The 14482-nt window shown below is 39.8% G+C and overlaps 1 protein-coding gene across 3 annotated transcripts in view; it reads right to left on the reverse strand.

The window, feature by feature from the left end:
• Positions 1 to 14194, reverse strand: part of SMC2 (structural maintenance of chromosomes 2) — a 37146-nt gene extending 22952 nt beyond the window's left edge. The window contains exons 1-10 of one of the 3 annotated variants that reach the window (XM_075931432.2): positions 14045 to 14194; positions 12771 to 13005; positions 11068 to 11217; positions 9354 to 9476; positions 8088 to 8126; positions 7793 to 7903; positions 5881 to 5925; positions 5010 to 5243; positions 3788 to 3937; positions 293 to 526 (exon numbers count right to left, since the gene is read on the reverse strand). In XM_075931432.2, the coding sequence (XP_075787547.2) occupies positions 293 to 526; positions 3788 to 3937; positions 5010 to 5243; positions 5881 to 5925; positions 7793 to 7903; positions 8088 to 8126; positions 9354 to 9476; positions 11068 to 11217; positions 12771 to 12938 (1254 nt within the window). In that variant the 5' untranslated portion in view covers positions 12939 to 13005; positions 14045 to 14194. Of the gene's footprint in view, positions 1 to 292; positions 527 to 3787; positions 3938 to 5009; positions 5244 to 5880; positions 5926 to 7792; positions 7904 to 8087; positions 8127 to 9353; positions 9477 to 11067; positions 11218 to 12770; positions 13006 to 13550; positions 13683 to 14044 lie in introns of those variants that run through there. The other 2 variants (XM_006118850.5, XM_075931433.2) reach the window with 2 other exon arrangements.
• Between the last annotated feature and the right edge of the window lie 288 nt (positions 14195 to 14482).

A 14482-nucleotide genomic window follows, 5' to 3' on the forward strand; every position in this document is an offset into this window, starting at 1 on the left:
CTAGATCTGGTGTAAGTTATAACAAATACCAACATACCTTGGCATATATCTGAATTATTTAAAATTAAAATGAACCTTTTCATGACTACCATGACCAAAATCAGGACTTTCAGAGCCCTGCCTCCCCATTAAAAACTTAGTGCTAGCATATGCTATTATGTTTTGCCTCTTACAGAGCATCCCCTATTAAGCATTTTTGGATAAATGGAATGTTCAGAAAGCTTTTCAAGACAAAGTTCATAAAAAATATTAAGGCTTGTCTGGGAGGAACATGATTAGCTTCTTTTCTTACCTGCTTAGCCTCCGTTTCTGCTTTACTAATGTCATTTTTGCATGCCATCATCTGGCCAGCAAGAGTAGCTTCTTCACCATCTTCATTGCTGGACAGACCAGCAGAGACGGCATTAAAATGTTGCTGTGCAGCAGCTAGAGCATTTGTATCTTTATCACTTGCCTCCTGCAGAGCATTTAGCCCATCTTTTATCTTTTTTATTTCCTTCTCCTTTGCCACTAAAGCCTTAGAATCCTTTAGTAAAACAAACCAGATCAATCAAATCCATTGAGAGAATAATATCAACTTGAAATCTAAACAGTATTGAAAAATTAAATACAAATAGTTTTAGATGCCATATTCCAAGGCCCATTGATAACACAATCACATATTGTATTTCAAAAATGTTATCTTACCCTTATTGTTGCATGAGCGAGCCACATAAGCAGGGCAAAAACACAGTGTTGCACAAAATAAATAAGAAAAATTACTGTAACTGATAGAGATTAGAGAAAAAAAAGTTTTCTTAAGTACCAGTAACAGGTTAAAAAAAAAAGACAAATGTGAACTGTGACAATCTCATTTAATCTTCAGAGCATCCATATTCTCATAAGAAACATTTTAAATAGGGCTCACAGTTAATTTGCATGATTAATCACTGTTGAACAATATATCAAGTGGAATTTATTAAATATTCTTTATTTTCTACATTTTCAAATATATTGATTTCTATTACAACACAGTGTACAGTGCTTACTTTATTTCTCCAATTCACCTTAGAAAAGTACAATAAAAGCTCTGTTATCCAGCAGTTAATTAACTGGAATTTCATAGATCTCACAATACAAAAATCTTCACTCTAGTAACGAGGACTAACCCACTGCCCAGCATGTTATGCAATCACACATTCTGCACTCTACTTTTACAAAAAAAAGTGGCAGAAGACAAGCAAGCTGATATCAGAGTTTGATTCAAAAAAAGAAGCTTCCAGGGTGTCTCATAGGGTCATTATAAATTCAGCCCAATCTCCTACACATGCATCTACAATGATAATTGATGTCGATAATTATGACCTTGCGGTACTGCAAGCTCATGAAGTGCCTTCTGAATCAAACATTAAATTAAGTTCAGTATAATTTGAGTGTATTTAGTGATCTGGGTGTATCTCACGTGCTGCTTATGTGATGCAGTGTCATAAGATAACCTATTGTATACAAAACTTTACCTGTATACACCCAAGTGATTCAAAAAACACATCGCAGTGCAGTGTAACTTGTATAATAGTTTAGACTTTATTCATTTTGTTGTATTTTAATTCTTTAAAAACTGGCATTTCATTGGTAAATTATAACTTTCAGTTAACCAGAATATTCGATTAACCGGCATTCCCCAGACCCCAACATGACTGATAACAGAGCTTTTATTGTACTGTGGTGCAATCGCTTTATCGTGAAAGCGTAACTTACAAATAGGGATGCAATAGGGTAGCGGATTAAACTAGAAACTGATGAGGGCTCCCAAAATATTTTAAATGTAGAGACACAGCAGAGGTAGCTGCTGGGACCCGGCACAAGCTGGGACAGAGCTAGTGTGCCTGCCCACCGGCGTCCAAAATACTTTAAATGCAGAGCTGCAGCGGTTAATTGTGTTACCGACAAAAGTTTTGTCAGCTACACAGTTACCAGATTACACACTGCAATCAAACACCAAATAATATAAAACTTGAAAGCCTACGAATCCACTCTATGCTACTTCTTGTTCAGCCAATTCTAAGACTATTTTGTTTACATTTACGGGATATACTGTTGCCTGCTTCTTATGTACAATATCAACTGAAAGCGAGACCAGGCACCCTCACTTTCAAGGAATTGACATGCCAGATATGCTAAACATTCATATTTCATGCTTTGGCCACCATTCCAGAGGACGCGCTTATTAAAATTGTTAAAAAAAATTGTTAAACTTTCTGACAACTTCTAGAGAGAGAACTGTCTCCTGTTCTGTTTTACCAACATTCTACCACATATTTTATGTTATAGCAGTCTTGGATAATGACCCAGCACATGTTAATTTTAAGAACATTTTCAAAGCAGATTTTACAGAATGCAAATAATGTACTGATGTGAGATTTCTAAATATAATAAAGCACTAGACCCAAGATTTAAGACTCTGAAGTTCTCTCCGAAATCTGAGGAGGACAAGGCACGGAGCTTGCTTTCAGAAGTCTTAAAAGAGCAACACTTTGATGCTGAAACTACAGAACCTGAACCACTGAAATAGAAAATCAACTTTCAGTTGGTGGCATCTGGCTCAGATGATGTAAATGAACTTGCATCAATCTGCTCTGCTTTGGATCATTATTGAGAAGAACTCATCATCAGCATGGACACATGTCCTCCGGAATGGTGGTTGAAGCATGAAGGAACATATGAATCTTTAGCACATCTGGCACATAAATATTTTGCGACACTGATTAAAACAGTGCCATGTGAACACACTCGTTCTCACTTTCAGATGACATTGTAAACAAGAAGCAGGAAATGTTATTTCCTGCAAATTTGTAGTCAACCTTATTTGTCTGAGCGATCAGCTAAACAAGTAATAGTACTGATTGGACCTGTAGACTCTATAAAGTTTACTTTTAGTTATTTTTGAATGCTGTTATTTTTTCATTTATAATTTTACATTTGTAAGTTAAACTTTCATGATAAAGAGATTGCACTACAGTATTTGAGGGATGGTCTAGACAGTATTGGGTCCTGCCATGAGGGCAGAGGACTGGACTCGATGACCTCTCGAGGCCCCTTCCAGTCCTAGTATTCCATGATTCTCTGATTTGTATTAGGTGAATTTAAAAATATTTTGTTTCTTTTTCACAGAGCAAATAATTGTAATAAAACATATAAAGAGAGCACTATACACTTTGTATTCTCTGTTGTAATTGTATATCTGAAAATATAGAAAACATTGAAAATATTTAAATAAATGGTATTCTATTAACAACAGCATGATTAATTTTTAATCAAGCAATTAATTGTGATTTTTTAAATCCCTTGACAGCCCTAATTTTAAAGATATTGTGATCTTCCCCAAACTCTATAAAATGAAAATACTAGATGCAGGACCGTATTCTGCTCATGCACACATCTAATTCCTAATGAGAATATATTCTTTATATTAAGAACACAAAAACCATGCTAAAAAAATCCAGTCATAGGTGACACTGAAGGGAGAAAAAAAAAATCAGGTTTTTATTAAAGGGCAAGTTTAGCCTTTTCTCTCTAATACATGATATTATAAAAAGGCAATGCCACTTATTCTGTATCTCTAGCATAGCAATGCCCTTGTATATTTATGCCATACATTTGTCCCAATGTTCTTGTTCCTCTTAGACAAACGTCAGAGGAAAAAAAATATGAGTCAACATACGGGTATTATATATTACTGAAGATGTTTGTAGTATACTAATTAAAGAAATCAGTGAAATTTTAAAAGCAAGAGAGCCTGACTCTTTACCTCCTCCATATTTTTTACTAGTTCTTTACATTTCTTCTCTTCACTTTCTAAGTTTTGTTTCTTGAGGTCAAGAGCACTTTGTGCTTTAGTATCAACTCTCTGAGTTTCTGCAAGAACATCTTCTAGTGAACGAAGTACACCACCAACTTCCTATAATCAAAGGGGAAAAAATAGTAACTCACACTAAAAGAAACCTGTATAATAAGCATAAGATACTGTATATTCTATCCAGCTGCACTTAGGGACACTGTGAGGTTTGGGGGGGGGGGGGGGGGAAAGTGTCCTTACCATTCCCACTTAAAGCAACATTTTAGTTTTAACCCTCATAAATAGGGCCCTATTAACTTCATAGTCCATTTGGATTAATTTCATAGTCATAGGATTTTTAAAATTGTCAATGTCATGATGTAATTATAGGGGTGAGGAACCTACAAGGCTATTGTAGGGAGAGTTGCAGTTTTGCCACCCTTACTTCTGCGCTGCTGCTGTCTCCAGTGCTGGGTTCCCAGCAAGACATCCAAAGACAACCAAACCAAATACATAGATTTTTAGAGCATGTCTGTCCGCAAGTCCATTTGTTCAAGAACTCCTCCTAAATGGTAAGAGCTAGGGCCACCAAATTTGGTATGCAGTTTCTTCTTCTCCTAACTTAAAGCAAGGTCAGGGTTTGGTTGTGCCAAGATAACTGGAAGCCCCAGGAAAAGGACTATTTTCAATAACATGCAAAGGGAGGGGCTGCTGTTCAGAGAGATGCGATATGAACATGGCCCCTGGGGCAGCAAGCCTACAGGAGAGAGCTATACAGGAGAGTGTCAACTGGGGGCAGCCGTACCATCAAGGGAGTGGCCAGCAGGGTGGGGGCTCTGCCATCTTACCTGTCAGCACACAGAGTAAATAGTCCCCCAGCCCCAACCCGCCCCCCCCCCCCGGCCTCAGTGCTGGAGGGGAGGGGAATGCCCCGGTGACTGGAGGTGGGGGGAGTAAAAATGCACCTAGCAGCTAGGAGGCAAGAAAAGACCCGTGGCCAAATTGACCGAGCCCCTCCTCACCTCCACAAACCTCACTGTTGCACCCCCCCCCCACACACACACATCCCCAAGGCCCTGCCCTGGATCCTGGACTCCCCATACCACCTGCCCTTGCTCCGAAGGACCCGGGCAATGTTGGGTACGTCTGCTAGCATTAATATATACATAACATTAACATTTGTGTTCTCACTTACCTGATCTCTCTTCTTTTCCATCTCTGCTATTTCTTTGTTAAGTTCCTTCACCTTGTTTTCATTTTCAGCCATGGTTTCCTGAAGTTTTGCTATGTTAGCTTGCATTTCTTTTAACTCATCAGCAGAACGTACCTTCGTCTCTTCAGCCAAAACAAATTGATATGCAACATAGAGACGGCTTAAATGTTCTATCTCTCGCATTACTTTTTGGTACTCTAAATAGGATGATCGTTCCTGAAACAAAGGGCCCCCAATAAAAATAAGCTATCATTAGAAGTTTTGATATACAATGGATGTATTACAGAAAAGTTCTGTACAATTTTCTGATGAGCATTATTTGTAGCTATATAAGCCAAAATGAGTAATCAAATCTCATATTTCAAAGGACATGTGCCAATTCCCATAGATGGAGGAGAAAGCAATGAAGATTCTTCTTTCCCACATACAATAGTACCCAACGAGCAATATGCATTACACTGTGGTATTCCTCTGAAGCATCAAGCACGTTATACGCACACATGCCTGTTTAGCAAAGCATTAGCAATAGAACACCTCATCTTGCTACGGTCTTAATTTTTACCCTCATAATTTCTTGCAGGTACTGAATTACTATCATAATTAGAAATCTGAAAACAAAATGTGATCTCTTTAAAACACGTTTTCCACATTAAGAAACATATTTGAACTAGAAATCTGTATAAATGTTTTGGAGTCTAGAAGAGCATTTTGTTTAAAAAAAATGAAACCATAAAAGATTGAGTTAGTCATGTTATTTTCTAATACTTTAAGAACTAGCCCCTTCCCCAGTGTAATTTCTCCCAGCATATTACTAATTTTGTTTTAAAGCCAGAAATGTTTCTCTGGTCAGTACCTCTTTCAATTTCTGTAAGGTTGGAGTAATTTCTTCCTCTAAAATCTGAAACACAAAAAACAATATATTTTCAGATATGTAAATCTGAAAACTCTCCCAAATCCTACTACTCAGGCCACAATACAGAGCTTTAGGCAGGGAAAACAAACTTTCCAAAAACCATAACTATTAGGACTCTCAAGCAACTAAAGGAACTAAAAAGGATTAATCACACAATTAATTGAGCTGTTAAACAATAGAACACCATTTAAAAAATATTTTTGAGGTTTTCTACATTTTAAAATATATTTCAATTACAACATGATACAAAGTGTACTGTGCTCACTTTATTTTTTATTAAAAATATTTGGACTGTAAAAAATGAAATAGCATTTTTCAACTCATTTGATGCAAGTATTGTAGTGCAATCTCTAGCATGAAAGTTTAACTTACAAATGTAAAATTATGTATTGAAAAAATAACACAATGTAAAACTTTAGAGGTCCAGTCAGTCCTACTTCTTGTTCAGCCAATCACTCAGACAAACAAGCTTGGTTACAACTTGCAGGAAATAATACAGTCCACTTTTTGTTTACAATGTCACCTGAAAGTGAGAACAGGTATTCGCATGACACTGTTTTAGCAAGTGTTGCAAAATATTTACATGCCAGATGCACTAAAGATTTATATGTCCCTTCATGCTTCAACCACCATTCCAGAGGCCGTATGTCCATGCTGATGATGGGTTCTGCTCATAATGATCATCTCTGCAGTGGATCAATACAAATTCATTTGCATCATCTGAGCCAGAAGTCAGCAGAATGTTGATTTTCTTTTTGCATTGTTTGGGTTCTGTAGTTTCTACAACATCATAGTGTTGCTCTTTTAAAACTTCAGAAAGCATGCTCTGCGCCCTGTCCTTCTCAGATTTTGGATCATACTTCAGAGTCTTAAATCTTCGGTTGGGTGCTTTAGCTATCTTTTGAAATCTCACATTGGTGTGTTCTGTCAAATCTGCTATGAAAATATGTTCTTAAAAATGAAGATGTGCTGGGTCATTATCTGAGACAGCTATACATGAAATATATAGCAAAGTGTCAGTAAAACAGAACAGGAGACATACAATTATCTCCCAAGAAGTTCAGTCAGAAATTTAATTAATGCCTTTTTTTAAAGCATCATAAGCATGGAAGTATGTCCTCAGGAATGGTGGCCAAAGCATAAAAGGACATACAAATATTTAGCATATCTGGCCTGTAAATGCCTTGCAATACCAGCTAGAGAAGTGCCATGTGAATGCCTGTTCTCTTTCAGTTTACACTGTAACAAGACGCAGGCAGCAGTCTTTCCCATAAACATAAACAAAATTGACTTAGAATTGGCTGAACAAACAGCAGCACAGAGTGGACTTGTAGGCTCTCAAATTTTACATTGTTTTGTTTGAGTGAAGTTGTGTAAGAAAAAAATCTACATTTTTAAGTTACACTTTTATGATAAAGAGATTATACTACTAATCTTTTATGAACTGAAAGGAAAAATGCTGTTCCTTGTATTTACCATTTTACAGTGCAAATACTTGTAATAAAATATAAAGTAAGCACTATATACACTGTATTGTGTTGTAATAGACTCAATTAAAATGTAATAAATTTCAATTGGCATTATTTTAACAATACAATTGTGACTGATTTTTTAGTTAATTGCATGAATTAACTGATTGACCATTAGTCCTAATATACAATGAATTGGAAGGTGAGGAAGGAGAGAAGGGAGCCATGGTGCTGCAAATGGGTCAAGTACATCCTCTTCTATTGTGGCAGAAGAGCTTTCATTCTTTCTAAGGCTATTGAACAGTCAACTGAGTCACTCAAGTCAGCAATGTACTGCTACCACTGATGTATTAAAAAGCCACACAATTACAAACACATAGTACCGTGTGAATTTCTTTCAGTTTTGCCTCTTTTTTCTCTATAGTTTTCTGGGCAGCTATTTTCTTGCACTCATACATCCTTGTACCAGCTGCTTCTTCAATCATAGCTAAAATCTGAAGAACAAAAAAACAAAACAAATAAATCCCACGCTTGTGAAATAGCTTCAAAATCAGCAGTTCAAACAAAAATTTTTCCCTCTCCACTTTTTTTTAAAATGTTGCTTCAGTACAGTCAACTCAAAGTCTTACGTGTATAAAGGATATAGAGAAAGAAAGGAAACTCCATTTGTGTTCTCACCTCTGGAGGTTTCATGTTTAGAACCTTCGTGATTCGTCCCTAGAAATACAAAGGCAAGTCAGTACAGCCCATAAACTCAAAATGTCATATGAATTATATGTCACTGTCCTATGAATTATAAGCTTTTATATAGTATATTAAATTCTCAAGCAAAACTATCAGGTAATGTAATATTTTTTAATTATTTTCTGTCTAAAAGAATATACTTGGTTTGGCTTTAGTTATTTCATTCTTGAAAGTTCAGATGCAAATCACAGACAGCTATTAAATATGTGTTTCACTTTGTAACTTTGCTTCAGAGCAACCTGCAATACCCAGTTCAGAGTTTCTCAAAGTGGGCCACAGGCCACTCTGAAAAAGCTGTTAACCAGCTGCTCCAGTTGTTTACTCAACAGCTCCAAAGCCATTAAATAAACAAACTGGAGTGGCCCGTTAGCAGCTCTCTCAAATTGGCCATACTGACCTAGTTACACTAATCAGGCACATTGCTTTCACTCCTAGTTTGGAATCTCTTAGGGTATGACTACACTGCACACTTATTTCAAAATAAGCTACTCTGGAAGAAATACTCCAAAATAGCTTATTTCGGAATAGCACGTCTACACTACAGGGAAGCCTCAAAATTAGTCCGAGGCAGGACTCCCTAATGTGGACGTGCTACCTCAATTTAGAGTCCCAGGAAGCACTGGGGAGTAACTACTTTGAATGGCCCAAGGGAGGAGCTATTTTGAAATAGCAGCAGTGAAGCATCCACACTACTGCTATTGTGAAATAGGTATTATTTCTCGTGGAATGAGGTTTACAGAAGTCAGAATAAGCCGTCCATTACTCTGAAATTATTTAAAAAATAACGGAATTGTTGTGTAGACACTCGCATTGTTATTTCGGAATAACGGCCATTATTCCGATATAACATTGCTGTGTAGATGCACCCTTTCTGTCTGGCTGATTTTGATTACATTCTTTATCACACATTGGTTTTGAGAGATTTAATTGATGCCAATCAACGTATGGAAGCCTCTGTGGTAAAAGAAACAATGTGTAGAGCTAATGAAAAAAAAATTCCCAAATTAAATAACAAAGGAAAGACAGTTTTAGGAAAACACAGGGCTCGCCAAGCGGCGGCGAGACACACTCGCCAGCCATGCAGAAGCCCGCACTGTGCATGCACAGACCGCGCTGCATGGCTCCGCCGCGCTAAAATCTACTCGCCACAGGCGAGTAGATTGCCTAATTTGTCGAGCCCTGGGAATACGTATACAATACCTGCATAATAAGAAAGTGAGGGTTATTGACATTGAGTCCAACAGAACAGAAGAGATCCTGCACTCTTGTGTTGTTTGCATTCACACCATTGATAAGGTACTTATTTCTACCACCAATGACAACCTTGAGAAAAAGAAAAATGGGATACTCACAATGAACTAAAATAAAAATGGCTTTACTATTTAAGAATACAAACTAATAGAAACATTAGATGTAGGAATCGGAGCAAACAACAAATTGTAAACAGTTTCAATGGGCCCAGAAGGAATTAAAATTACAAAATACACAGATCAAAACAAACAACTGTTTGAAGTATAGGTTGAGCCTCTCTAATTCAGCACTGACCTACAGGTCCTGACTCATGCTGAATCAGAGAATTTGCCGAACCACAGGAAAGGTGCAGGGAATATTTTTTTTTATTTCACTGAGGTGAATAAATTGAACAATCCTTGCAATGCTGCTTAATAACACATAACTATAGTGATATACCCTATATAAGCCTATGCCTAGCCAAGGCTTATCTCTCTTCATAACAAAGTGTTAGTGTCGTTAAACAAATGTATTGTACTGGTGCAAGGAAATAAGTAGATAAAGCATTAAAAAAGGCTTATGCTTAGCAGCGTTATCAGCACTTCCACTGCTTACTGGACTCTCGGAAGACACATATGGGGTAATTTAGAGCTAAATAACAGCACAGAACACTGAGCGCCAAGACTGGCGGCTGTAAACAAACTTTATTGGGTTGCGGGAAACTAAGTCACACCCACAATAAACAGACAACTGACTAACTAAAAATCATGTTGGACCACAGACCAGAGAGGTACATCCTGAACCAGTTTCAAAATCCTCTACCTCAAAAGCAAAAACGTGACCAAAACCCCATGGCAAGTACCTCTGACAATTTCCTGGAAGGCAGAAAAAAATTGAGAGACTCAGACCAGAAAACCCGCCCACCACAACTAGCAAACTTGTCAGTTTCAGGCAGGTTATGGTTAATACGGGTCATGGAAATCAGTTACTCTAGAAGTGGTCCTTTTGTTGTCAAGTTACACTGCTTCTGAGGCAGTGTAGGAAAGCTTTACCATATCTTTTCTGTGAAAAAATGAATTCAGTGTCCCAAGAGGACAGGCTAGCATCTGTCAATATTAAGACAGCTACAAACATGAGAAAGGGAAAGGAGAAGCACAGAAAAGGGAAGCACATCATTTTCTGCATAGGACAATACTGCTTGTTCCAGCAATGTTAATATTATTACTAGGGGTGTGTTTCACTTTAAAAGACTTGAGTAATTGTTTATGGCATATTTAATACTACAAAATTTGTAGTATGAATTGTGAAAGGGTAAATAGTTATTGTATTCTAATTTAGTTGTTTAGCTCAAATCTTACATATAGTTTGTTATTGAGTTATTGAAAATGTTACTTTAACAGCACAAATTAATGAAGTTTTCAAAAGAGTAATTAAAAAAAGAGAGTTGGTGCATAATCAAGAAAAAGAAACTCAAGTATTCTTTAGAATCTTACTTGAAGGAATCTGATTGTGCACAATTACTTGAGTCATAGGGGTAAAGGGCATTTAAAAAACCCTACAACATTGAATTCTGTTTTTTTTTTTTTCAACTAGATGATACAATCTACCTTTTATTTTAGCACATTTTCCATTAAGAATGGTGGCTATACCTGTTTGTGGACAAACACAGATGCTAAACACTTACCTGCCTGGTGACTGTGATTTCATCATGAGCCTCGAATCCCAATGGACTCTGTTTCTTATCAAAATTATCAAAGGTGATTGACACAGTTGCTTTAATAATTCCAGCCTGACCATTTTTGTAAACCAAATCTTGCAAATTGGATGCTCGCACCTAAAGATGTAGAAGAGGAATACAGTTATTAACGGAAAGTCATTGCATTGTTTTACACCATGCACTATTAATAATTAGAAGACTTACCCAGCATTGCCCAGGTCTGGGCTAGGGCCGTGCACTCTGGCTGCTGGCTCCTTCCCAGGCTGGCTTAGAGTTTGGGGTGAATGGAAGAAGGCATGCACCCCCCAGCTTCACCCCAGGGGAAGATAGGGCTGCGCAGGGCCACCTTATACTCTGGTGGCCATTTTCACCTTGGGACTGGTGGCCATGCAGCAGCCAGCACCTGCTAACCAGGACAAGCTGGGATGTCAGCTGCGCAAACCAATGTCTTCCTGCTGGGGCACTTGCTCCCCCCCCCCCCCCCCGCCAATCATTCCATAGTTATAACTCCCTTCTACCAGACATCTTTCCACTTTATGATAAGCAACAGAATTCCAGGCATATCCCATTGTCCTGGCTCAACCAAACCTTGACCTTGTTAGGATAAGAGGAAGCTTAAAAACCTGCCCCCTCTCCTGTATGTAAATGTGTAACCACTGTAAATTTCATCAGTTACATGTTTACAAAAATAAATGCATTTTAATATCCCTGACCAGGCCCTGAGGGTACCAGGCTAGAGAAGTTCAGCCTGTTCTTCCTTTTGTTTTAAATTTGCTAGCTATTAATTTCATGTAGCGACTCCTAGGTCTTGTTATGGGAAGAAGTAAAACACTCTTCGTTATTTACTTTTCCCACAACTCTATCATATCCCTGCTTCGTCATTTCTTTTTCAAGATGAATAGGCAGGCTATGTCTACACTGCACGCTTCTTGTGTGAGAACTGTTTTGCGCAAGAGCGCATGTGCTTTTGTGCAAGAGCGTCCATAGCAGGTGTGGACGCTTTCTTGCGCAAGAAAGCTCTGATGGCCATTTTAGCCATAGTGGTTTCTTGCTCAAGCAATCCCTGTTGCCCATCCACACTGCCTTCTTGCACAAAAGCTCTTGTGCAAGAGGGCTTATTTCTCGTGGGAAGAGAAATAACTCTTGCGCAAGAAGCCCTCTATTCTGATGCCTTACTGTAAATTTACTTGTGCAAGAACGAGTGTGCAGTGTAGACGCTCTGCAAGTTTTTATGCAAGAACAGCTGTTCTTGTGCAAGAAGCTTGCAGAGTCGTTGTAGCTGCAGAGTCTTATTAATCTATCCTCTTATGGCAGCTGTTCCAAACCCCAAATCATTTTGTTGCCTTTTTCTAATGCCAAGATACCTTTTTTCGAGATGAGGCACCCACATTTGCATGCGGTAATCAAGATGTGGGTGTACTATGGATTTCTATAGAGGCAGTAAGATATTCTTGGTCTTACTCTCTGTCCCTTTACTTTTTTGACTGCTGCTGCACATCAAGTGGATGTTTTCAGAGAACTACCTACAATGACTCCAAGATCTCACTCGAAAGGTAACAATTTAGTCCCCATCATATTATATGTATAGCTGGGATTATGTTTTCCAAAATGCATTACTTTGCATTTATCAACAAGACTTTTCCTAACTGAAGTCTCTCTTTCCTTTTTACCTGAGATAGGTTGGAAATGCCCAGCAGGAAACAAATAGAGTCCAGGATGTTGGACTTGCCACTGCCATTTAAGCCGGTGATAGCATTGAAAAGTGGGTCAAAGCCGTTGACCTCTGTCCTCTGGGCATAGGATTTGAATCCTTCAAGAACGATTGACTTGATATGCATATTTTCTGGCTCTCTGGAGGACCTGGTCAAATCTTTTTCCAACAGGTATGAAGATACATTTATAATCCTGTGTGTTTAAAAAAAACCAAAAGTAGACTTAGTAAAATCAGAGTGCACTCCTAATATAAACCAAAGTACAAAACAAATGGAAAAGAATATACCACTCTAGCACGGACAATGGTATTTGGTCCCACATGCAGAAATGTGATAAGATTTTTTTGCCACAACAGTAAACCCACAGTCATTTGAATCTCAATTACGCAAGGGAGAGTTTGAGTCCTCCAACAAGTATTACTTACACTGAAGATTCCCTTGATTACATGAACTTATTCAGATTATTTTTAAGTTTTTCAGTACTCAAGCAAAAAACTACAAGATTAATTATGGGGTAGGAGAAAGACAAGACAAACGTATTTTGAAGAAAAGAGAAGGAGAATTGTAAAGGGCAGTGGTGTTGGAACAGTGTGTGTGCTGTTATCTGTATCCAGAGCAAAACGTGACTTTGTGTTAGTCTTAACACTGTATTAACAGACTTGAGAATTTAAGAGCAAAAGAGCAGATAAAGCCAGGCGCGTCTGTATTTACAACTGTTACATTCACACACACACACACAATATCCCACCGCTGGTTGCTATTTGTAGAAATGTGACTTTCAGGCCATCCAGACTGAGACTGGAGCGGCAGGTCTCGGGTTTGGGGACACCTGTCAGTGCTTTGTCTAGAGCCGTTTTCACGGGGGGGGGGGGGGGGGGGTAACTTTACGAAGCTGGGCGTGGCTCCTGTCACCCTGAAGAAGGGAAACCCGAGTGCGGCCGGGCGGTGCCTGGGGCGGGAGTGCAGGCCTGGGGGGGGGGGGGGGGTAACTCAGTGACTAGGTGAAATTGGCCCGTTCCCCCCCCCGGGCCCGTGTGCTGGGAAGGCTTGTGCAGCAGGCGGGCCCCTGGCTCCCAGACCCACCCGCCCCTCTGCAGGCACCAAGGAAGGAGCCTGCCCCAGCCCAGAGCGGGTGAGGGGCCGCGGCTGGTGCCTGTCGCTCAGGGCGGCTCCCTAGCGCGGCCACTGACCCGCTCCCCGCCGGCAAGAACCCGGGTCCGGCCGCCTCTCACCTGCCGAGGCCGGTTGGGTGGTGGGGGCGGGGAAGCCGGGCAGGCGGTTGGCCCCCGGGTTCTAGACTCCTTCCGGCCGCCTCGCGCCCTTCCGCGTACTTGAATTTTGGCGCGCGAGTGCGGACGGGAGCCCTGTGGCTGCCTGATTGACATCGCCGGCGGGGAGCCGATCGCGCAGGCGGCGGGGCCACGGCTCAAGGCGGCGCCATCAACGCCCGTGGCAGGAGATTGTTGTTGGGTTATTTTTGTTTGTTTGATTTTTTTTTAAACGGGGGAACCGATTGATTCCGGCGGCTGCGCTGGACAGACCCGGCGGGGAGAGGACCCGCCCCGCCCCTGTAACCTGATAGGTGGAGAAGGCGGTTGGGGGCCTCCTGCATCGAAGGGTGGCGCGAGCCCAGCCCATGCTCCCGGGGGGCGGGGCAGCAGAACAGCTGG

The sequence above is a fragment of the Pelodiscus sinensis genome, chromosome 6, assembly GCF_052426305.1.
Source record: "Pelodiscus sinensis isolate ZL-2025 chromosome 6, ASM5242630v1, whole genome shotgun sequence".
NCBI classification, from domain to species: domain Eukaryota; kingdom Metazoa; phylum Chordata; order Testudines; family Trionychidae; genus Pelodiscus; species Pelodiscus sinensis.